The sequence below is a fragment of the Rousettus aegyptiacus genome, unplaced genomic scaffold (assembly GCF_014176215.1).
Source record: "Rousettus aegyptiacus isolate mRouAeg1 unplaced genomic scaffold, mRouAeg1.p scaffold_m13_p_1, whole genome shotgun sequence".
NCBI classification, from domain to species: Eukaryota; Metazoa; Chordata; class Mammalia; order Chiroptera; family Pteropodidae; genus Rousettus; species Rousettus aegyptiacus.
The window spans coordinates 108204016-108230079 of NW_023416284.1; the positions used below are offsets into that span (position 1 = coordinate 108204016).

Consider the following 26064-nt stretch of genomic DNA (forward strand, 5'->3'; position numbering starts at 1 on the left):
AGTTATTGAGAATTGAATAACTATTAAGATGCTGTAGAACAGAAAAAATTCGAGGTTGGTGGAATAGGAGAAAAAGCTTTAAAAACTCAAAATTGGTTGTTAATTTTTCAGGAAACCAGAACATGGACACTGTTTGCCTATGCCAAATAATTTTCAAATTGGATGAATTTGTATAATATGTTCATAAAGAACATTCTGTTCAAAATGGTTAAATGCAAATTAATTGGACTTTTAGCAATAAAAATGAATGCCACTGAGCAGGTATTTTAAGAGAAGCAGTTCTGAGAAATGAAATATCAATCATATATAGTTAGGTTCTCCACTAGAGGGCAAAAAGAACATTTTAACACAATAGATGCCTTGGCAGACAGGCTAGCGTTTGAAACCAGGCATGTTTCAGGTTATCTAATTGGCCATCATTCTTAAAATGTACTCAATTTAAGCACAGTTGACTTTTAAATTTCTTCCAGAAAATTGAAAATAACCCATTTCTTATATATCTGACCCTAAGCATATTTGCTGTCATCTAGCTGATTTGTTTTATTGTAATACTTTTTAATAATGTCATTTTAAAAATTAAGAATTTGCTAATTTGAAAGAGATATGTGGTAGGAGGCAGGCTGGAAGGCATTTTTAGTTAGAAAGTGTACTTAGACAAAGATGATTTTTAAAGCTCTCGTAAAATAACATGTTGGCCCCTTAGAATTTATTGACCATACTCATGTTCTACAGGCATAGAGAAAATGAATTGCCATCAATTTTCACCTTGTGCAGATAGAGGCACTAAGGAAAAATTTATTTAACAGGACTCAGCTGCCACCTACCCCTTACCCACTGTATGGTCTCTTAAATCAGTTTCCTTATAAGAAGAGTGGAAGATAGGAGTTCAGGCTTTTGTGATTTATTGAGTGCGTGCGCTCTTCAGAAAAGCATCCTGTGAAGGAAGGAATGAGTCCTCATTGGGAAGGGCAAAGAGAAATCTAATTCACTCGCAGGAGACTCTGTAGTATAAATTGCAAAGTTATCCTACCCTGAGGCAAAGGAGCTGACCTCTGATAGGTCTTATCAGCCCCTCCTTAGCTATGTGCCTTGATGTGGGGAGGAGGTCAAGTAACTTAGCTTAAGGACATTCTTCTCAGTTGAGGGCTATGGTTTTTGGAAGGAGGCAGTTGTGGGCCCTAAAATATAATGAAAATCTGATGGTGGCATTTATCTTTGCAAATTGAGTCTTTTTTAATATATGTATATATATTTATATTCAACCTTTGAGCACAGTTCCTTATCTAACCTTTTTTTAATGCTATTACTTTTTCTAAAAGTTGATTTACATGAAATTACCATTATTCAACAGTTCTTGACCTGCAAAAACATCAGTTTTATTAGTTTTAAATTCTTGAACCTAATTGTTTGTCTCATTGCTTTAATTTATTTTGCTAGCCTTTTATATACCTCATGCAACAAAAGTCATGTATATCTCGTGGTGTTTACACAGTAAAAGAATCTCTTATTTTGAAACCTCAGGGCAAAATTTCCTGTTCTGCTTTATCTTGTTTAATGTGAACATTGTTTTATTCCTTTTACTAAAATATGAATATAAAATTATTTCAGACTGCCGAATTTGTTGAAGTTTACCCTTGTATGACCTATTAAAGTACAACTCAGATGTTTTATTTATAGCCATCAAATAATAATACCCATTTGCTCCCATAAAAGCCATATGTTCCCTATGTTCTGTGAATCAAATAGAAATCTCTTTTGTGGAAGAAAGATATGCCTGTGGGGTTGGACTCTTCCTCAGGTTGTTTAAAAATATTTACTAAGCTTCCACTGGGTACTGAAACATTCAAATGAAGTGTAAAGCCATTCCTTGCTTTCAAAGTGGTGGAGGTAAACTAAAGGAAAAATCTTAAAACTTTAAGACTGTATTATTAGGAATATATGTTTATTTTGGTCCTCTCTTCTTGTTCATTGATTTTTTTTACCAGTATATAATGTTTTTTTTTTTATCTTACGAAGTTTTTTTTCTTAAATTCCATTTTAAAGATAATAAGATTATTATCCCAGTTTTATGTTGGTTCATATTGACAGATAAATCTTCTCCATTTATTTTCAACTTTATGTTTTTTTATCTGTGTATCTCTTGTTGATCATAGATTTTCTGATCTTGTGCTTTTTGACCTTTGCATGACCTTAGTTCTGCCACATTGTTTCACATTTCTCATTATTACAATTTCTTACCTTTTTTTTTTTTCCAGTTTTGCATACAAGGGGTGTGGTTTGAATTTACTACTTTAAAATTTATTCATTCTATTTAGTTGTTATGATGACCATTCACTTAGGGTCCATATTCACATTCACATCGGTATCTTTATCTTCTCCTAGTAAGGTAAGTCCATTTGGACTTTCATTATCTACCATCATGTTGATTATTCAATTCTAGATTTTATTTTGGCATGTTATGGTCATAACTTCTTTATTTTCTCTCATCTTTCATGACTTTTTTTTTTTAATGGCAACAACACTCTTATCTAGGGTATTTTATTACTCTGCCTTCCTTTATTTCTTCCTGCATCCTCCTGTATTTATTTCTTTTCTTACTTGAGTCCTTGATCCAAGAAAGTTTTTAAGGTGGGTCTTTATTTGGCAAATTTTCTAAGGTCATTTATAACAGAATATATTTTATGCTTCCACATTTGATGACACTTTAACAGTTTATCAAGTTCTAGGTAATAGAAATCTTAGACAAATTTTACATTCTAGCACTTTTATCCTAATTTTCAAAAGCCCTCCCACTTAGAATTGCTAAAACCTACTAACATAACCTAACCAAACATAGTTTTCCTATGAGCTTTATAGCAATAGGTAGATACCCTACCTATTTTTTTGGTTTGAAGTTTGAATAAAGAAGTATCATGGTTGTTAGAATGTGTTTCTAGTAGGAGCATGGCAGAGATTAAAAAAAGATTCTCCAGAGGAAAGATCCTAGACCCAGGAAAGCAAGGCTGTCAAAATTCCTGAGGAGTGGCTACAACATAAAGCTGAGTTGCAGTGCCTGGAAGGATGATATAGTTGGGGCAAGGATGGGTGATGGGTGGGGTACTGGGAACAGTGAGCGAACTGAGAGTTTAAAGATGTGTAACAGATATGGTAAGAGTGTTAGGAGGTGCTACATCATTCATGAAATGTAGTTTGAAACAATGCATAGGAAGATGTGAGAATGAAGGAATAGGGCCCAATTCCAAAGAGGCAGAGCTGGAAGGCACCATACTGGTGGCAGCTCTCCAGTTGCTCTTATGCATACAGTCCTCAGCTCATATGCCTACCAACTATTCACATATTCTCTCCCTCTTCAACACCCCTCCCCCAATCATTCTCAAAGATGCTACTGGGAGTATAGTGTTTGGAGAAAATAGAGTGGGATCTGGCATGGGTTCTCTGGAGATGGGGGACATAGATTGGCCCTCATCATAGTCATGCCTGTTCCTCCTCTTAAGACACGCTCTTCCAAATTTTTGTGACATGTCAGTTGAACATCTGTTAACACACTCCTGGGTTCTGGGTTAGGTTTCTTACAACTTGGGATAACTAGTTACAAATTAGGAACAGTTGGGATGGGACTAAGGCAGGGCAGAAATTGAAAAATATTTATGAGATCGAGAGTCATAATACAGAGTTGTTTTTTCCCATTATACATCATCTTGGAATAAAATGGTTAGTACCCCTTATATTCTATGGAAGAGAAATAACAGGGAGAAAACAATTCCACAAGCATTGTCTTTTGTGAAGAAAGAGACATTTGGTTTATGATTGTACTATAGTTAGTATGATATTGAAAAAATTGAAAATGATGTTTTTGCTGTTGTACTAAGCAACTAATTGTGCCCTAGGATAGAGGAAAGAAAGTGAACAACAAAATATAGCTTTTTCGTCAGTTCCAATTTCAGTTTCTGGAATTAATTTTGAGGTCTAGAATGGTGTTGGATATAGATTCTGCTCCATTTTCATTACAACCTGGGAGCTGTGCAATGAAAAAAGTGAATGGTGTAGTTAATCCCCTTGGGGAAGTGGTTTTCTAGTTGAGAAAGAAGCAACTCTAGATGAAAAATTTGAGTAAATACAGGGATGTGGTATTTGTTTTCAAAACAGACTGAACACAAAGTGATGGGGAAAAAAATTATTATGCTGTCCTTTAGACAATGGTATTTGGAGGAGGGAATTCTTACATGTCCCAAGTCTGTACCTCCTAGGATGGAAGAGGAAAGGCCGAAAATAAAATAAGTGTAACTTTGGAATGTTCAGCCATATCTCAGAAGAACTTTTACAAAGATCAGAGCAGAAAATTTTTGTTTTCCTTCTAGTGTTAGACTGGTATTAGACTTACTGGCACTTAAGCTCCAATGTAATGATATTAATGTTGGTAGTTAACAGTGAGTTTTCTGTATTTTTATAAAATGATTAACATGTACCAAACTTGAACTGAGTATGTGATAATACTCAGAGAATGTACAAAGGAATGTTGTGAAACTTGATAGTGTTTATAAAAATTCATAAAAGGAGCAAGTGTCACAGCTAAGAACTGACATTAAGGATCCAAAGTAAGGTCCTATAGAGTTTATTTTTACTTTTGTGATAGGCATTGCTTCTACCAAAGCTGCGGTTCAGTCAAGAGACTCCAAAAAGGAAGACAGTGTCATCTATCAACCAACAGATAATTTGTTTAAGCATCATAGGTTCATTGAATTATCTCAGTAGAAGAAAAGCTGGAACTCATCTAGTTAGGGCTCCAATTTTAAAGATGAGGAAACTTGAGGCCCAGAGACAAAGTGATTTTCCTAAGGTAACACAGGAAGTTAGTGCCATAAACAAACTCCTAAACCTTTAAGCATTTAAGAAAAAATCGATACTGTACATTTAAGTTATAAAAATAAATATTTAAGCTACTGATGTTCTGTAATTTAAAAAAAATATTTCAGGAGAATATAGATGAAATTTTCAAAACACAGAAATAGGAGTAGCATGTTTGTGACTGTTATTAAAAACCACTTTTTCCTCAAAGTACATATCATGAACTGCCCTCACTAAAGAAAAATTCAGAGCACAACTCACATTTTGTCTCAAGACATGGACTCTTCAGTTAGTACTCAATCAACTAGTACTTGGTGAAAAAATGCTAGGATATGATGGGCCCTAACCTACAGCAGCTTGCAATCTTTTTGGAAAATGAGATAAATTCATATTTAATAGCCTTCATTCATTTAATAAGCATTTTCAAGGCTTACTCCTTTGCTTCCTAAGTGGAGTCAACCTATGCAAAATACTTGCATAGTAATTCTCGAGCCTTAGTTCCTAACATTCTCACACTTATTTTGCTCATTTGCTCTGAATTTTCTTCCTATCTTTCACTCAGCCTAACTGTAATTTCTTTTTAGCTACTAACCTCATATGCACTCTCCAGTCCCCTTATTGCTGTTAGGAGATTTATCCTTTATTTTTCAGTCTCTGGGGGAAGAGATTCTTTCATCCTTCTAGATTAGGTCAGATTTATCTCTTCTGAACACAGGACTTTGAAATTTTACTTCAAAATACATTATTTTGTATTTGTTTCTAGATATTTGTGATTATATAATTAATATTTTTCTTCCACTGCATTGATCTCCAAGGGCGAGGACACTGTCTGGTCACTGTTACATCTCTAACACCTAGCAGAGTGGCTGGAACATTTTCAAGTACTTAATAAAAAAGATCTGTGCTAAATTATTTACTTGTACAACCGTAGTATAACTTAAATGATTAGGATATTTTGAATATAGTTCATTTCAGTTGTGAATAAATATTTGAAAAACATTAGTTGCATCGGTTCATACAAAATGTTGGTTAAGCCTATGGTAGCATTAGCATCAGTTGAGAGCCCCTTGGAAATGCAGACTCTCAGGCTCCTCTCCAGACCTACTGAGTCAGCATCTGAAATTTCTAAGACTTCCTGGGTACTTCCTACGCACTGGTAGATACTGTAAATAAGGGATTAAAACTCATGTATTTTGTTAGGCCATATCCCCTAAATAAGTGATGTAAGAATATATGTGTATAAATGCAATAATAGGTGATCTCTGACACTTGGCCTCCTCTTAGTAGGAATGGTGGGGTTATATTGACATGGAGATCAACGTCATCTAAAAAGGGCAGGCTGCTACACAGGTCAAGATGATCGCAGGACTAGTGTTCCAAGACCTTTGAGCAGTTCAAGAGAAAGAAACACAAATCTACAGTCTGTAAACTCAAACACTGACAATGAAATTCAATTCATTGTAAAGTAGAAAAACTGTGAGGGTCAAAGAGAACACACGTGTATGACAGTGATAGTTCAAAGATCTCTAGTTTACAAAGTTTCATATAATGAAGAGACTTAGGAAAGCAGTAACGGCTCCTAATTCTTCCTTAATATGGACTTTTTAAATTCTGCAACTCAGAAAACCCTCTTTGCTTCTCTAACCATTTCATTGTTTCTTTCTTTTACTAATTTATACATTCAGTTCTTATTTAGTGTCCACTCTGTGCTCTAGGGAGCCCATGCCAGGTGCAAAAGACTAAAGATGAATAATAGATAACCCACATGATTTCCCATGGCTTTCAGTCTCATGATGACAACTTAAAGTTATGAAACACAATATTCATGTGGGTACTGCTACAGTAATTTGTGAGGTCTCTTTTGAGAGATGTTCTTAAGAAGATTTCATTCGAGCTTGAATAGCGTACAAATCTAGGTGGGAAGACAGAAGTAGAAGGTCCATCTTATGTAGACAAATAGAGTAAAGGAGGTTTGCAAGAGGATGTGGTTCAGCAAAACGACAACAATAACAAAGAACAGACAAACAAACAAAAATCCCAAAGAAGTGAATTCTGAATAGCATGCATAGCACCCTTGACGATTTTAAAATGTTAACCTTTCTTGCAACACTTTCTCAGCTTCATAATTTTTGGCAGACAAGAATTACCTACTTCATCTTTGTGCAGGAGGGGGAGCTGTTTCAAAAAAAGTTAGAACTTTGAATTCCATTTCTGAGGTAGAATGAAGAATTAAGTGATTTAACTACATTTTGCAAATTTCTCTTTCTAGTTGTAGAGTTCTCACCTCTCTAATTAGTGGAAGGAAGTTTCATGTGTCTTGGTCAGACAAGTTTGTGTTACCTCTGGAGAAACAGCGCCAGTTACAAGAAAATCCTACACTGGTAATAAACACTTCACAAGGCTGTATATTAACTGGTGGCAGCTGTTACTATATTATATTTTACTATATAATATAGTAAAATTATATTACTATATTACAAGAATATAGTAAAAATCAACTGAACATCTTATTCAAATACCACTTGATGATTCCACAATGGTGAGTGAGCAAAGGTCTAATTAGCCTGAGTCTCTATCCAGGATAATAGTATGTTTTATTTTATTTCATCTGAGCTTTCCTTTTCATCCATTCTTCTATGTTGACCAATCATCTGATAATAAAATTAATAACTCCATATTTAATTTTTTGGATTCAAAATAGTCATTTGTTCTCCAGAAAATTTACCACCACTTAAACAGGCTTGGCAGACTCTCTCCTACCTTTGGTATTGACCTACTCTCTCGATATACTTCCTCTATATACATAGAAACCCATTTACTAATACAGAATGTATTTAAATGTTTTAGGTTCATTATTTCCATTCTTACTGTGAGAAGATTTTCACAGCACGTTTTATTTTTCTCCCCATTTAACATTTGTAATCCTCCTGCATTACAAAATCTCTGCATTTGGCAGAGATATCAACATTCAACATTATTTCTCTCCAAATATCAATGTGTCTGCCTGGTGTTTCTTGATTCATTGTAGAGAGTAGGGGGACCTAGAGTTACCAGAAAACTTGAGTCTATTCTATTGTCCAAGGCAATGCTTTAACTTAAACCTTCTTTATTTTCCCTTCTCTCTCTCTCTCTCTCTCTCTCTCTCTGTCATTACTTAAATATCTTTCCATTTCCATCCATGTTTTGCACTTCAGCCACAGTGACATTTTTTTTTTTTTGAAATGAAAATCTGATCACACATGCCCCTTTCTTGCTTAGAGTACTTCAATAGTTTCTCACTCCCTAGAGGATGAAGCCCACCTCCTTATCTGACATGTAAGCTCCATTATATTGTGGCCCTTGTGTGACCTTTCATAGCTAGACTAGCCACTCCTGAACTGCTTCTGATCTCTAAAAGGGACACTCTTGCCTTTAGTATGTGGCTTTCCTTTTGTAAAATGGTACACATCACTCCCTTCCTCTGTCTCCCGCTCTCCCATTTCTTGAGTATATCCCCAGGGGCATACTAACACCTCATGCTGGTTTTGAAAAAATAGTCTCTGGAGACTGTCACCCTTGATTCCAGCCATGGATCTGCCACTTACTGGTTCTGGACCTTGAATAAGTCATTCTGCCTCTTAAGTTTAGTTTCCTCATCTGTGAGGGTAAAATTAGTGTTCATCTCACTAGGTTGTTGTGAATACTAAATAAACAAATACATATAATGAATTTATCATGTGAGAACATAATAAATGATTATGACTAAATCCATTAACAACATCACATTTTATTTAATGTTTTTGGTCAGGCTGATGGTAATAAAAGGCAAATCTATTGTGACAAAAGATAATAAATAGGAAAAAGCATGCCAAAGCCAAATATAAATTATTTGGGGATTATCAATTAATTAGGATCGGTCATTTTCTGTCTCTTTTGTTGATTAAGATAATTAACACATTAATTAATACAAGATTTTAAAATTCAAGATGAAAAGAAAATATATTTAAATGAATGAATACCTATATTAAAAAGAAGAAGTGGAATGTAAAAGTAGATAACACATAATTACTCATTGCTTTTCCAATTTCAGTAAACATTTTATTGGGAGTGTTCCAACATTTTCAAATTTCAGAACATTTATCTTGTTCTATCTTAGGAGACGAGAAGAATTAAAATTTGACATTGTACAAACTCCACTGATTTATATAATTATCATACCACTTAGCCTAGGTATGCTAAAGATGCTGCTATTTCCAGGGCCGATAACCTGGGTCTGAGGTTTGAAGTGGTGTACAAGTTTGGGATCTCAGGGGACCCTGATGAACAGAAAAAAATAGAGGTTTTCAGCCAATTTTTGGAATGTTGTTTAGATCTCTAGTTGGCTCAGGAGTCAGACCATGCTTCTCTTTAAAGCAACAGCCTCAGGCAGCTAGAAGGTGTCCTGATGTTATGATACCCAGAGGATCTCATAGTTGGAAACAGAGTGCAATGGCTAGGATTTAGTGAAGCCTTAGCTTTAAATAAAAACAAGCTCCATTCTTGAAAATCTGGCAGAACAGAAGGAAGTCTGAAAAAATGTGAGGCGGGGCCTCCTTGGCATCTTCAGCTGTCAGTGTTGGTGTTCTCCCAGGGCCAAGGCTAAATTTCTGGGATCCTCTGAATTGCCTTGGAGGATTAGGAGCAAGTCCTGTTCCACAATGTATTGGTCAAATCAGGACCCTATTGAGAGTAAAAGGGGGCCAATCATTTCTATAGCTCTGATTTGCTCAGGGGAGAAGCAGAAACAGGAAATGTTCCTTTCCAATCAGGTACTGGGGTTACCCTAAAGTGAGGAGAGATGGTGAAAGGAATACATAGATTTATTACAAATGATTGCTCTCCCCTTCTCTTTGTGTATATGTCTCTCATTCTTGCTTATCTATGTCCCTTTTTCTTGCTTATCTATGACTTCTATCTTAATAGATTTAAGTGTGTATACAGTGCTCAGAAGGCCCATACAATAATAAAAATTCTTATATAAGCAAAAGAAACTCTCTTTCAGTAGCATCACTATGTTGTGACCTACATTATAATAACATCATCTGGTGAGACTGCAATGTTTTTGAGTCCCTGTTTAATAAGAGTATTAATGTTTACAATAATGTACAATGCTTTATATTTCAAGTAAGCATTTATTTTCTGTAGATAATATGCATTTACCATGGGTTCGAGTATGATTTTCCCTTTTGCTTTGAAACTTTTCAAATGAAGACCATTGTGAGAGTTGAAATATATATTACTTTGTTTCTTCTTAATGATATCTGTTAACGTATTTTAATAATTCATCCATTCCATAGACATTTAATAACTGTCTAAGCTATATGCCAAGCATTGTTAGAGCTTATGTGTAATAGAAAAATAAATAAGATGTGGTCCTATGCTCAAAGTATTCATCATCTGCCTATTCCTTTTTCCTGTATTAAGAATATTATTTTTGTTTTCAATGACAATCAAATTTTAATGGCTATATTTGATAGGATCTACTGTGATCAGCGATAGTATACTTATGTTATTGTTTATCTATTTAAGTTAAATTTAAACTTTCATTTCTCTTCATTTCTACCCCTCATCACATTCTGGCATCTTTTCTATGAAGCTGGGTCATCCAATGGTGGCTATTCCTGAACATGAAACTCTTGATTCCAAAGAGGTAAATGTAAGATATGATTGGAGATATAATTATCCATTTCAATGTGATATTAGGTTGTAGGAACAAACCAATTCCATTAAAAATATATTAATAAGATTGTCAATTTTTTTTTAAAGATAGAATTACCTGGCTCACTCCATGTTGTTCAGAAGAATTTGATAGCTAAATAATAAATTTTGCTGCTTCTCAGTGTGGAAGATAATACTAGAGGTTCCCATGTGTGTGGCACCTTGATTACAAACTAACTCCTTCAATCCTGACGGTCTTTGTGATTTTTCTTTTTGGATACATTGTGAAACCACTGTGGTCTTCTTTTGCTAGAAGGTCAGTGGATGTTCCATATTTATGGTGTATCTTCTAAGTCAAAGGTCTCAGCATCTCATGTTGTCTCAGTTTTCCAACCCCCAAGTAAATTTTGCGTATGGCAGGTAGCCTACAGGCAAAAGCATATCAACTCAAACATAGCCTTTAAATTTTATGCAAACGTTTAACCACTTTCACATTTTGGGATGACAGACAAAAAATCCATTTAAAAATTTCTTTTTTTATTTTTATAAATGCTATACCAGAGAGACAAAGAAAAAAATCTGTAAAGAAATTTTTATTTTGTGTAATCAAGAACATGAATAATTGAACAATGTTTTTTTCTTCTACATCTTTTCAGGAAAAGTGGTAAATGCAACAAAAGTAATTTTTTAGAAGACACCTTTAAGAAAAGAATAAATATGTTCACTCATTTATTTCAGAAGATACCCTCACAAATGACGCATGCTCATTTTTGCAGCCTACAAGTTTAGGTGGGGGAAAAGCATAGTATTAAAATATATTAAGGATATTTACTTTGTCAAATTGCCAGCCCTTTCAGTGTGATTGTGGCAAATTATGTAATAGTGAAAAATTGGACAAATATATATGTCCACAAATAGGAGATGGTTGAATAAATTTTGTCCATTTCAGGTAAATTTAAAACAATTATTCTCTTTCTTTCACACATAATTTTGGATCAAGTTCATATAGCTTTATCAACACAATGTGAATGTTTCTACACAATAATAGGATCAGTTGATTATTTAAATAACAAAAGCATACAGTTTGAATAATAAATACTAAATTAAGGACTTCTGAATGTTAGGTAATGCTGAAAGACTATGCTGCAAGAAGAACAGGGTAGATGTAGTATTGTAATATTTGAATTTTATTGCACCAATTATTACAACCCTAAAGATAAAACAAAATTAAGCTAGTGAATAATGATTTTGCCAAAAAATGATTTTGAATCATTTGGAATATATAAAAAAGCACCACAAAAGAAACTAAAGTTTGAAGTTTAGCAATTGTGAGAGACAGTGAGTTACTGCTCATATTTTTAAAAAAATGTAAATAATTAAGCAAAAAGACCCTTTCTTCTAGTATGCTGTTTTTTTACTTAAAAAATTTGGCACATTTTGGAGCAACTAATTTTACAATTCCTTATGACATGTGGTCAAACTGTAATATTGACCTGTATGTTTTCCCCAAACCCTCTCTTTGTTATTTACCTGCAAAGCACCAACTAGGAAAATTATCTGTTTTTATATAGCAATTCTGGTCTTATGACTTTATGGCCTATGGAGTAAAACGTTCTAGCTACCATCCCACTGCAGATAAACGATTATGAAAGAACCCTTGATCAGATCTCCAAATTTACATCTTAATTTCTGTCATTTTCTAATGACAGCAGTCTATTTTTCTTATTAACAATCTCCCATTTCTTGTATTTGATTATGCTATTTGTTGATATTAGTTTTTAATATTATCTTGATAATTTACTTACAAACAGACTCATCTGATTTGGTTTGTTCATTGTTTTTTTTTTTTAATTCCCATACTTTACACAGTACATCTAAAAGAACCAACTCAAAACAACAATTCCACTTACCATCTGGTTCAGTGGTTCTCAACTCTGGCTGAACATTAGAATCTCCTGGGACTTTTTAAGAGCTCCAGGAGTAGGGTTCCACTCCAGGCAAATTAAACCAAGAATCTCTGGAGGTTGGCAAAGAAATTTCTCTTTTAAAATTTTCCCGAGTGATTCAAATGTGCAAGAGTGGAAATCCTCAAATTCTGTCTTCTTCATTGGCAGTCTAGGAAAGCCAATCAAATAGCTAGTCAGTCTTGGAAACAAAAATCTGAAAGTTAAAGCAAAAGAATCATAATACATTAATTTTAAAGAATGATTTGAATTAATAAAAATTTGGATCACATATTCCTGTCTAATGTCATAAAGGTTTAACATGAGCTTTAACCCATGGTATAAGTTAATTTTGAGAGATCTGTTTTATGTTCAGATTCACTGTAATTTCTTTAGTACTTTGTGTTTTTAATATTTTGTGTTTTCTTTGTATTGCATACAAGGTTTAGGAAATAACCTAGGGTAAGAAATAGCATTTGGTGTAAGCTGAGGCTGGGGAGTTAGCACATTCCAAAGAATGTTTTATTAAGCATTTTACATGGCACTTAAAAAAAATACTTGGCCATTGATGAACCCTCAGACAAGCGAATTAGATCCCTAACTAATCAATTTGACTGCTGTAGTCAGCTGGCTGATCAACTTTCAAAGATTTCAATTATTTACACCAATACTATAATCTCCAAGAAGATGCATATATAACACCATCTAATTTCAAACAAACTCCCTGCCTGAGATAAATGATTTCTAAGTAGAGTTACTTAGAAAAAATTAAATCTTCTAAACAGCAATAATTATTTCTCATTGTATACATCATGTCTTGTGAATTCAGCAACTCTTTGATTCACAACCACTCTATAAACCGTTGCTCTTTCTACAAGTTTAACTGTGAAAGTCATGATGAGGAATAAGATACAAACAGACCAACCACTCTTCACATCACCTGCTATGTGCAGTCCTAGGCCTGTTTTATTTTTAACTTAGGAGTCAATTGATTTCCAAAAACGTGATTAGATACATTTGATTCTGACCTTTTATTTCTGCTTTTTATTAACAGAACCTGAGAGCTAATCATTCACTAGACTGCCCATAAAACACATGCCTAGCAAATTCTTCTGTTTTCTTACTCCTCTTTGCAGATTTTTGATAAACATTTAAGGATTGGCAAGATAATAATTCTGCTAGCAAGGTGACTAAGATTGATTTACTGTTTGACATATATAAGCTCTTTGTGTTCATTTTATTTTGAATTCCAGGACCTCTATTGATGTCTAAAGTTCTAATCTTATGGGACAAGTGTCTCATTCTTCTATATTTATTCTCCAGATGAGAACACAGAAAAGAGAAAATAAGTGACTTGTCCATGGAAGCCACTCTCATTTTCTGGTTTGATTCAAGGGTAAAATGAAATTATCAAGAAGAATGAGCTTACTCTATTCTCTTCAGGCAATTTCCCATAAACATTATTTCTCGAAATCAAACTTTAATAAATCATAGATTGAGTTTTATCAACCTTGAGAGTTCAAGGTTGTAGTCTCAGGCAAGCACTTAGAATCTGAATTTTACTAACTGCTAATTAAAAGAAGATTCATATGCTTTGATAGACAACTGGCCTGAGGGCCAGGGTAAATTTATCTTATAAACACCGAATATGAGTGCCTGAACAGATAGTCGCCTTCCCCAGGCATATAGGTAGGCTAGGAAATAATAAAGGGAAGGACATCCTACCACAAGGTTTGGCAGCAGAAAGTCATAAAAAGACTTTCTGTGTTGTAAGGCCCAGCCTGTATTGGGGAAATATAATTAAAAAAAAAAAAAAATCTTTCTGCCAATCCAGAAATCCTCTTCACAAAAACAGTAGAAAAAGGAAAACAATTTATTATTGAATAAGCATTAAACCAGAATGTGACAGGCATCACAAACAATCACTAAGAGATTACGAAGTTAGGAAGAAGTCTTATTCTTCATATAGCCAAGCAGGTACAACTTGGATGTACATGTTCTCAAGAGAAACAATAATTCAATTCATCCTTAAATAAGAGGACTTGACAGTACAATTTATTACATATAGTTTATCCGAAAACACCTGGTAATGGGGGTGACTGCCTGTGACTGGCTTTACACAAAGGAAAAATAAATTTCTCACATCTTATGGCAGGAGATAGTTTTATAAGTTGGAGTCAGGTATCAGCTAAAGTTAAGCTCTTACTCTCCCTCAGACACTAGGAGATAGGGGCTCTATCTCACTTGGACATTTACTTGGTTCTTAAGTCCTTGAAAAAGACTTCACTGTGTCTTAAAGCTGACAAAAGGCCCATCTAGTTTTCAAAAGGACATATACATTTCAAACAATGGAGGATGTACTTATGATAACAAGTTTTCTGAAGTAAAAGTTCTAAGAAAGGAAGGTAGGAAATCTCTTACCTAATTTTCAACAAGGCTTATTTTCAATAAGCCTCTTTTTAATGCTATTTGTCTTTATACCTGGTTGACAAGTGTAAAATTGAAATTTTACTCTGAAGTAGCCACTCCTCCCTCTCCCCTCACCCCCCAAAAAAGACTCACTTATCATTCTTTTCTAGAGACTCAGTTGAATCTACTATAGGAGAGGTGGGGGTTTGACAATTTTGAGGACTCTCTTTCTAAGTCACCTCAGTAGATTAATTAATATTAGGTTTTGTATCACAGTGAGTTTTGGTAAAGCTGAGCGAATATCAGGAAGTAGAAGGCTTACATTCCTCTGTGTGCTAGTTTTTCAAGAGAAACAAACAAAATAAAATCCAGGTTAACAATTAACAACTTGGAGCTCAGGTCATCCAGATATTAAATATTTTTGACTCCAGATTTAATGTGCTTTCTGGAGGCCATTATACCTTCATTCTCTATCAGGATCCCTTTATAGGACCTTAAGTACTAAATGTTTTATTGTTTCTTGCTTATGGATAATAAATTCTGACACTAGATCTTGTATTTTTTGCACCAAAGTTAGTGGTTATTTAAATGTCCAAAATGTATTTAAAATCTTTTAGAAAAAAATAAAAGAATATACAGCACTTAAGAATATTACAAAACACATTTTCTGGAAATTTGGTCTTTGTTCTGTGTACTTGAAACTGGGCTTCATATTTATAAGAATATGTATGGAAATCATTTTGCTTCCATTTGGCAGAGAAGAGTATGCATAGATGGTTTGTAATAAAAGGAAATGAAAAATCAATGTACACAGCACATTCTTTAATAAAAATGCTTTCTGTAACATTGGCTTAAAGTTTCACAATACTACATCACTTATTACCTAAAGTAAACTCTACATAAAAGTATTTTTTGAATTTGATTCCCTTCAAAGTTATGATTTTCTAAATGTCTTCATTTTTTTTTTACTTTTTTATTTTTATTTTTTTTAAATATCCAAAATAAGTATATTTTCCAACTTGTAATATGATAAAATACTTAGCTTAATTGCCAGGGTGCTAGCCTGACAAAAAATAATTTATTTTTTATAATGATTTTCATCTTTCTTAAATGTCACCTTTGTTTTTCTTAAATCATTTAGCTCTTTATCTGCATCGAGATTGGCAAAGGAAAGTGAAAACTTCACAAAATGTCTATAAACTTGACTTTACCTCTCACAGCATAATGCATCATTTCAAACCAGCTGCTATATTACAGTGCCAAACATTACTGATCTGCCCATGGGTTCAGGAAGACTGAGAATTAGTGCTGGCATGGTGTCAGATGATGAACTACTTATTCCTCTTCAATTTGATTTAATTATTTGTATAATTATAAAATTATATTTGAAAGAGAATTTAGAAATCAATTAGTGCAATATTTTATTTAATTTTATAATCCTGTCTACAAATATTTTCTTACATATCTTCTGTTTAAATTCTTCTGGTGACAAGTCAGATATATGTTTTAGTATGGCTAAGACAAACTAATGACTATAGGAACAACAAAAACAAATAGAAAACATTGAAAAACTAGGGTTTCATTTTTAAATACTGTGGTCTTGAGCATGATATTTAATCTTTTTGAGCCTCAATTTCCTTCTCTCTAAAATGAGATCACAGATTATGGTGAATATCTGCATGGACACATGTAATGTGCTTAACATATAAAATACATAGCATTTGGTGTTAGCCAATCGCAATGATTTCTTTAAATCTCTTGTAATGCTAGTAAGTGTTGGTACTTACACAAAAATCTAAATAAACTGTAGTTTTTATTCATTAGAAAGAAAAGGAGGAGATATAATTTAGTCATTTCCTCCATTCATTCTAAAGCTTCAGAGAATCCCAGGTGATGAAAGCTACAACTCATTTATATCATGACTGTTGATTTTTCTATGGCCAGAACAAATACATTGGTGCAGTAATGGAGCTACCCTTTTGTTTTAGTAGCTCCTTCTCTAACTCTTCCTTCTAGTCTAACAAATGCAATTTTTCCTAAATGATGCAGAATATATCTGTTTCACAATTCTACTTTGCCTTTCAACCATGCCATGCTCAGGTTTCCTCTCTGCTTTGCTTACCCTTTGCATATAGCCCATGTTCCTCTTGAGGTCAACTGTAAGCCATAGCTCTCCCAGACCACTACTTCTTTCTGCTATGACCCAGCCCAGGGCGAAGTAGGGAGAGTTGCCTACAGAAAAGCAACTGACCTCTTTAATTCTCCACCAGCCACTTTGGAATGCTTCATTGTCAGCCATGAGTTGGCATTTCGAAATATAAAGTTAAGGTTATTTCCTTCCATTGGTGTCATTCTATCACATCATATCAGAGTAATGTTTTAGAACTAAATGTTTCTTTCAGCCTCATCTCTTATGCTTTCTTTTATACTTTTTATCTTGAATTCTATAATCTACTAAGAGCCATCCCCACTAGGTTCTGTTTATCTTAGCTGTTCCATACAGTCAAACCCTATAAAACAGAAACACATAGAGATTGGATGGATAAATTGCTAGAATCACTCGCCTACTATATAACTATGCTATAAAGCCAATAGAGCCAGTATATGGGAAAAAGCAAGAGGTTCATTTACTACTTCTTTCTTTTGTAACATTCCATTTTACAAAAGCTGGAACTTAATTCAATACCTACGTTTTAGGAAATGATGCAGACAATACTAAAAGATAGGGAAAGCAGCTGCCATCTGATCCAGACTTGAGGAGCTGTGGGTGGATTGTGGTGGTGCTGTTCCTTAAGGCTGCCCTGGCCCTTCATAACCATCGTGACCCTTTGTAGGAGGCCAGAAATGCTCTGTTGAGCTCTCAAGAGGTCACAGTCTAATGCGAAGCTAGACTGCGTGTCTTTATTGTCATTAACTGTGTAACAAGAAAACAGCTACTAAAGGAAAAAAATAAACACAAGTTTTCTACTATAAACCATTTTTTTTTTAAGTATGAGAATACTGTGCCTAAATGTTAATGCGTAAATATTTGGGTGTATTTTTTAAAAATTCATTTATGTCCATTACCTGACAACTACTTTCTCTTATTTTTCAGCAATGAAGTTGGAGCAGAAGCTAAAAATCCAGGCTGCGCTAAAGTTTTTGGAATGCTGGTGCTAGGCATTTGTTAGATTTAACTCCCCCCACCCAATGATTGTTCCCTTTAGCAATGCAGCAGTGGAACTGAAAAAAAAAAAGGTTCTTGCAAGGATATAACATTTCAGTATTCTAATTATACCCAGCACTGGAAAGATTTACCTACAGCTTCTTGAACCACTGATAGAGCTTTTAATGCCTTCTAGTAAGCTGACAGCAATACTAATATGCCCCTATGTTTAGCAGCCAAATAAAGAAGAATCATGGGTAAATAGAAGAATGGTTGTGACTATTTTTCAACCCTCGTTTTATTTAATAAATACAGGACTTACCAAAACAGGTTTTATTTCCCTTTTGCTTCATTTATTTATTTTTAACATGTAAAGAAAAGGAACAACAGCTTTTAAAAAATAAATCTCTGCCAGCTTGCAGGAGATGCTAATGTTGAGAGGTTCGTTGGGGAGATCTTGGACACAGGAAGTTGGTATTTCACATAACACACACTGTTTTCCTGTTCTGTTGGAATTCTGTGCTGCCAGGACAGGCTATGTATCAGGGGCAGGTCAGTGATCTTGAGCATAGTGTCATTGGAATGTTTCTAACATTTCTCTGTTACCACATGATTCTTACAAAGGCCACTCAGGGAATAGCAAAAACAGAGCAAACCCACACTGTGAGGACAATCCTGGGAGTTCACCCTCCAGCATACCCTATGTCCACATATTGGCCACGTTCAGTCACCTTCCTAGTTGTCTGTCTCTAAGCATAAGAGATGAGGCTTCCTAGTTAGTCTTCTCTAAGTAGTTTTCTTCTACAACCTTCTGCCCAACTGAGAAGCCTAGGACAAGGCACACTAAAGAAGAATCCATGGCAATTCGCACAATGAGCTTCTGGTAGTAGAAGAGTCTTAGCGAAAGCTGAGTTACTTACCCCTTGCACATAACCTATGTTCCCCCTGAAGTCAGCTCGGTCTAAGCCATAGCTCCCTCAGATCACTACTTTATCACCTTGTCATCCCACCCAGAGCAAAGCAGAGTTGCCACAGAAGAGTAACTGGCCTCCTTCATGATCCACTTGCCATGTTGGAATGCTTCGTTGTTAGTTATCAGTTGGTACCTGGAAATATAAAATTCTCATCATCTCCTAAATTAGTGAGTGACAAACACATTCTTCTGTATTTAATATATATATGCTTCACTTACATATGTTTAGAAAATGTATGTTGTTTTTTGTCTGTACTTATATTTCAAAAATGTAAGTGGCATTATAGCTATACTATATTCTATTTTTTTTTTCTTTTTGCTCAATACTATGGTTTTAAAGCTCTATCCACATTCTTCTGCAAATGTGTAATGGATTGTCTCCTCACAGACACATGATGTGCCCTCAGTACATTTTACCTACCCACTCACCCTGGGGGCGGTCTCTCAGGTTGCTTCCTCTTTGCCAAGAATTGTTGTAATACATGTCCTTGAATGTGTCCCTGTGTGGACTTTGGTGAGAATTTCTCCGGAATATATAGTCAGGATTATAATTGTTTAATCATAAATATGCATGTACTTAATTTGACTAAATCCTCCCAGATCACTTCTCTCTAGAATGTATGTTCCCATTTTTGTTTTTACCAGCAATTTATTAGGCTTTTATATCCCCAGTGTTCCTCTTTGCCCTTGAAGGTCTGAGCTTTGAAATGCTAGGCTATGCTATCATTAAGGGCAACTTTTAAGACAAGAAGTTTGTTTGAACTTGATACCCTATTCCTACCAAGTGTTCCAATTCTCAGAGACTTTTATACCCTTTAATTAATTGCATCTGTCATCCAGGTATCATTGTTGATGAAAACTTGGAACTGAAAGATTTTTTGACTGAGGGCACCAAAGTAGTGAATGACAAACCTAGTGTAACATCTTTCGATTTTCCTACAATATTTTTTCTACTAAAACAAGCTGCATCTGAATATCATGGTCTAATCTATTCAGTTTGTCAGCAAAGATCAGTCTTAAAAGCATGAGTACAAGAGGGACAAGTGTTGGTTGTTGAGAGAATGTGGAGAATTGGCTGCTTTGGGGTTGGCTAGTACTAGCATTCAAAGCACTGAGGCACTTAGGAACACAGTGGATGTTGTGAGGAGTAAGGGGATGGGAACCGGTAATAAGAAATAGACAAACATTGAGGCTGTGTCTTTTTTTTTTTTTTTTTTTGCATCTCTGGGGAAACAGATTCCAAGACAAGGATTTGTATAAACAGTTTATTTGGTAGGTGAGCACAAATGACACTGGTGAAGAAGTGAGGGAGTGAACTAGGGAAAGGAGGAAACCAATAAAGGGTCCATTATAAAGCCAGTTACAACAAAAAAACAAAACAAAACAAAACAAAACTGGGGAAGTTATTCTAAAGCTTGACTATTGACCTTTACATAGCGGTGATTTCTCTGTCTGTGAAGGTTTTTTGTTTTGTTTTGTTTTGTTTTAATTATAAATACCCAATAGAACCCATCATTTATTTCTGGTGAAATTTTAATTTGGGAAAAATGGGAAGTTTATTAAATATTGTTCTTTATTGTCTCTGAAATGAAGTGTAGGAAGCTAGAGTTGATTGAAAGCTTATATGATAAGCCAATATTCTCAGAAAAATTTATTTATTAGACAAGCAGAAAGTCCGTAATTAGTAATGGAAACAAAAATGCTTCTTTAACTAGACTGCCATAAATTTCCATATTTGAAACGGCCTTAATCTTTTTGAAATTAAGAAGGAAAGATTGTTTTACTTAGAGCTAGTCTAGAGGATTTAGAATAATCAAATAATAATTAAGAAATATTACTGAGTTTGTTTAAACTATATATTACATTTTCAGGACTTTCCACATATTTTTGTGGTATGTTGTAAAATTAAACATTCTCTTCCTCTGATGTTTTAGAACATATTATTATCAATTTATTTGTCTGGAAATCAATTTTTCTCTATTTATACTTTAATGAACACACTTTAATTTTTTATTATAAAGGTTTTCCAAAGAATTTATTTGAAATTTTTAACCTTCACTGAAGCGCCCGTGTCCAGATATCTCTTAACTAAAAAATCTGTGGAAAAATTAGAAAATAAAACCATACAATAGGCAGAAGGAGTAGTAAATAATGTAAAAACAAAACAAAACAACTAAATTTTCTAGGTGTCTACAGATAGACAAAATACCGAACAGAATCTCTAAAATAAAATCAGAAGATTCAGCTACAAGAAAGAAAGAAAGAAAGAAAGAAAGAAAGAAAGAAAGAAAGAAAGAAAACCCCTTGTGCAATATTTAGCCAAGAGCATGCTTTGTGAAAGTACTAATAGAAAAAAAGAAGGGATATAATGGGAATGAGATCGCAAAATATTTTTTACAAGGCTTAGGAAGCATTTTCAAATAAATTTGAGCTGAATGAAATTATTCAAGGGAATAGAAGTCACAGTTCAGTCTCTCTTTTTTTTTTTTTTAATCAATGCTAGGTTAGGTAAAAATTATAGAAATAGTGTAGAAATTAAAGATGGCAGCATACTTTTTTTGATGAACAGATCTATGTGAAATAGATATAATATATGTAACTTTTTACTTGTCACTTAAGATTAGAAAAAGAAGTAGATTTTGAACAATATGTGGTAGGCCATCCTCTGAATATTTTTAAATTGTTTTGCAGTTAAAGAAACCTTAGATAGGTTCAATAGAATTTGGGAAAGTATACCACCAAGAACTCCAGCTTTTGTTAATTATTATATTCTAGGTTAGTAATCTGAGGAAGGAAATTTCTTTCCCATCATTCCTTAATGCACAAAATTAATGACATTTTTCAAAGAGGGAGAAAATTATAATATGTATGTATGTTTTTCTCAGAGTTTCCTATTCTACCACTAATCACAGATTTTACTTGCAGAAAAACAGTTGAATCGCGAAACAAAATGCATTGAACTGCTACAGCGATTTTTGTTCAAGGACCTACCCTGAACTAGGATGAATCCAAGCATTTTAGTGCTTCTAAAAATAAAAGTTGAAAACCACAGTTCCATTTGGGATTATCTTTTCTTCAAAAAGCTCTCACCCAAATTTATCATATTGATAAAATGATGAAAATACATGTGAAGTAAATAATTTTAAAGTGACCTTTAGCTCAGAGGAGAAAATTTTTATATTATTAGAGTTTGCTTTAAATTATTAATGTTTAATTACTTTTAATGCTTTAAACTTGTCTAGAGAGGATTTCATCTTTGACAAGCATACACATATAATGCACAAGCACACAGTTACTCCTAAGGTTGTATTTACTGCAAACATGGATGTTGAGACACCATGCTTATGTAGGAGAGAAAACAGAGTAGTCTTAGGTAAAAACTTTCAAGATAAACTTGTGACTTCTTGGGTACTTTTTGAGGCTCAGTGTTTTTATTTGCACAGTATGTGTCAGACTAGGTTTTTCTTTTCTTATTTCCTTCCAGTTAAAATAATAGTGTAATTTTGTTGCTCAGTTTTAGGAAACGACTCTAAGTTTTGAAATTGAGAAACAGAATAATTTGGGGAAAGCTGGATTATGTTTCACATTTATGGGCCTCTTAACAGTCTCAGCTACATCTTTCAGAGTGACCAAGAATACTTGTATCAAAACGAATGAAGATGCTTTTTAAAAGTCACTTTCTTGTCCTTTTCCGTAACTATTGAATTAGAATAAATGAAGTAGAGCCCAGAAATCTGCTTTTTAAATAAGATCTCTGGGTAATCACTATGCAAATTTTGATAGCCACGGATCCTTAGATCAGTATAGTAGATAAATGGAAAGAATAGGACGTTCTATATGGTTAAGAAAAACATGTTGTGACACTGTTTATTTTATTGGTGATGAGAGAAAATAAGAGAGAAAATATATTAAATGTTTTCACATCAATCAAATAAGGGTGGATAATGTAATTAAACTGAATGCAGTTAGGCTAAGTTTATGATAGGAATAATAAGTGATCTAGAATTGGCAATATACTGTCTTATTTTTCAGAAGAGAAAAAAGCTCACCATTGTTTTGATCATAAACATTAAGAATTTATAATGAATTTAAAGTCAAGTAACAGGGCATGAAATAGGGATGATTAAAGGAATAGTTTATATTTTTTCTTTCATTTTCCTTTCATACACCAATTGGAACTAAGGAATGAAAGAACTAGCATCTTTTATGAGCCCCTAAAAGTCCCAATATCAGAGACAGACTCATCTACATATGTTATTTTATTTTAATTTAACCCTTCCCAAAGTCATACAAAGTGGACATTACTGCCCCAGTAATAGAGAGAAGTAAACTGAAGTTGAGGGAGATTAAATCTCAAAGCTAGGATTTGTGAAGAGCAGATTTGAATTTTGGTCTTCTTTTACTCCCAAGTTTTTTATATGCTAAAAGCGTTTTTCCATTTTTCTCCCACCACATGCCAAACAAATAAGATTCCTTTGGAAAACACACCCCCTTCTATAAGGGAACATCACTAAGAGCCACTGAATAGAGATCATAACAGGTGAGAACCTCTCCACTAGCCTAGACTGCAAATACCTTAAATTATTTTAATATTCAAATTAATTGCTCACATCTCCACCATCCTTATAAGTCGTAAATATGAATGATCAGATCTTGACATTGTGCTCTGGTTCCCCTTGGCCAAAGACTCCTTTATGCACCTCAACTTCCTTTTGGGTATCCAGGTTCCACCTCTCTCAACCAGTCTTGATGGGCCCCACACTATTCAAGCAATTCTTCCCTATTTAACAAAATCTGCCTCAAGGAGACTTGTTTCGTAAACTCTGAAGAAGGACTAATGTATTTTTATTTATTCTGCCTCACTCGGCACTCCATCATGATAAAAGAGGACTTAGAGATAATATGCATTTCGGTGGTATTTCAGATGTCCTTCACCCCTTTTTCTCAGAGTGCTTTACTGCTCTGATGTGAAAATTGCTGTTACACCATGCTGTTCCCTGAAAAGTCAAGAAAGCCAATGTGATTTATTTACCATCTCAGAACACATTTGCTAAACTACTCTCAATAGCACATATTGAATGCTACCTCTATTTAAGACTGGCTTGAACACATATTTTCTTGGTAAGAGAAATCCAATGCCCTCTCCAGGATTTCTGTGAATTCTCAAAAACATATATTTTTCTTAATCTTCTTTAGAACAAACTCTGAGTCTCTGTGGAATATCTGTCCTCTACTTTTTATCTTGCCACAACACTCTTAAATGTCTTCGTTCCAACAGGGTAAGGAATAGACCTTCATTGGAGATTTGTGTATAATGGTGAAGGAAGGTAAGACAAGGATTTGTGTATAATGGTGACGGAAGGTAAGACAAGGACTTATAGTGTGGTATCAGGTGGCGGAGTATTTAAATTGGACTTTAGACTTCCTTATTCTTGAAAAAGAATGAAACATTTATGTCAAATCCAGTCTAGTTTTTACCCAGAGGCTTTCTACCTTCTTCCGTCTTCTCCCTAGCTCGGTTACATGCATAGATCACTTAATTTTTATGCAACCATTTTAATATCTCTTTTTCAGATGTTCTCCCTACCCAGCCAAGTGGCCTATTAACTTTCCTAAATAAAAAGTTTTGTTTTTTTCCCCTCAGAGCCCTTCTAAAGAGGTAAAATAATACCGTTAGGCCATAAGTCTATAGAAAGTAGTATTTAAAAATTTCAGCTAAAAATCTACTGCAGCTCTTCCTCTTCTTTTATTCCTTTATAGAAAGTGAAAATACTACAGAAGTTAAGCAAATTGTAAACATCACAGTAAAAGAAATAAAAACAAAAGCATAAAAATTGTATTTGTCTACTTTGCCTCTTGGCCACTGACATGTTCAGGCTCTCCCTTATTGCTAGGCTCCCTTCAGATTTGTAAATTGAGTTTAACCAAATCTTGGGCTCTGACCTGACACCCACTTCCCTTAGGTGCTGATCCCTTAACTCTATGAACCTACATTCTAGAAAACTTGCCATATTCAAGTCTCTGTTACAGCTGTGGAGATCTCAAGCCCCAGCACCATTCTATACAGGAAAGACATGGGGGTTCACTAAACTTAAACCATTTTGGGGTCTCCATTGGTAGTTATGTATTGAATAATAAACTCTCGTGAAGGTGACGTATGTTTTCCACTCTATTTTAGAAGTAAGTAGTAATATTGGGAGAAACAGGGAAAAGTGCTGTTGATTGAAAATACACTTGACTTTCTGGAAAAATGCCCAGAAAACTTTTCAGTTTCTATTGACTGGTTATGTGAGAGTTGTGCTTACTTTAGTGGATTTAAATGGAAGAGAGTATATGAGAATAAGGTTGCATATCAACTCTGAAACCCAAAGCCATTTTTGTTTCATAAGATACTTTTTTAAGCTTTACATGTCAGACCATTTTCTTAGTAAGTTTTTAGCTCTTCAATTAATAAAAATTATAAATGGAAAACTGGCTGACAAAATGGTCCTTTTAGCTTACATCCTATCTCCATGTATTTCTAGAGCCAGAACTTAACCAAGAAAAGTTCTTTGTATACTTGATAAATTTCTGATTTGCTGAACTGCTCTGGGGAATAATTTTTGGATATTTCTTACAAAGAAAACTTCCCTTCTCCCCAAGGGCCAGCCCAGACATAATCTAAGTGAAGATTTTCCTGACGCACACTTCTCAGTCAACTCTCAGGGTATAAAAGCTGATTAGGCAGTCATCTTAGGCCTTTAGCTCAGGCAGTATCACAGCCTGTTAGTGCGAATGGGAATCCAGAGGGTGAAGAAAAAAAAAAAAGATGCTTCCAAACTTACTTCCCAAGACACACACACACACGCACACACACACACGCGCGCACACACACGCACACACACGCACACACACATGGTTTCTCTCACATACATACACACCTGCACAAGTAGCACAGTCCTGTACTACATCAATAGTAGCTATGGTGCTAGAATAATTTAAACAGATCAGTGAATACTAGTGAGACTATATATGTAAGTTTTATACAGATTCAAGGTGGAAGGGTTGAGACAACTCTTTCCAGGCAGATGGCT

General features: G+C 34.4%; 1 protein-coding gene across 8 annotated transcripts in view; it reads left to right on the forward strand.

Moving 5' to 3' along the window:
* Positions 1-25822, forward strand: part of LOC107515265 (muscular LMNA interacting protein) — a 210903-nt gene extending 185081 nt beyond the window's left edge. For 6 of the 8 annotated variants that reach the window (XM_016153881.2, XM_036218895.1, XM_016153879.2 and 3 more), the window contains one exon: positions 10460-12451. In XM_016153881.2, the coding sequence (XP_016009367.2) occupies positions 10460-10573 (114 nt within the window). In that variant the 3' untranslated portion in view covers positions 10574-12451. Of the gene's footprint in view, positions 1-10459; positions 12452-17967 lie in introns of those variants that run through there. The other 2 variants (XM_036218898.1, XM_036218910.1) reach the window with 1 other exon arrangement.
* Positions 25823-26064: the final 242 nt, after the last annotated feature.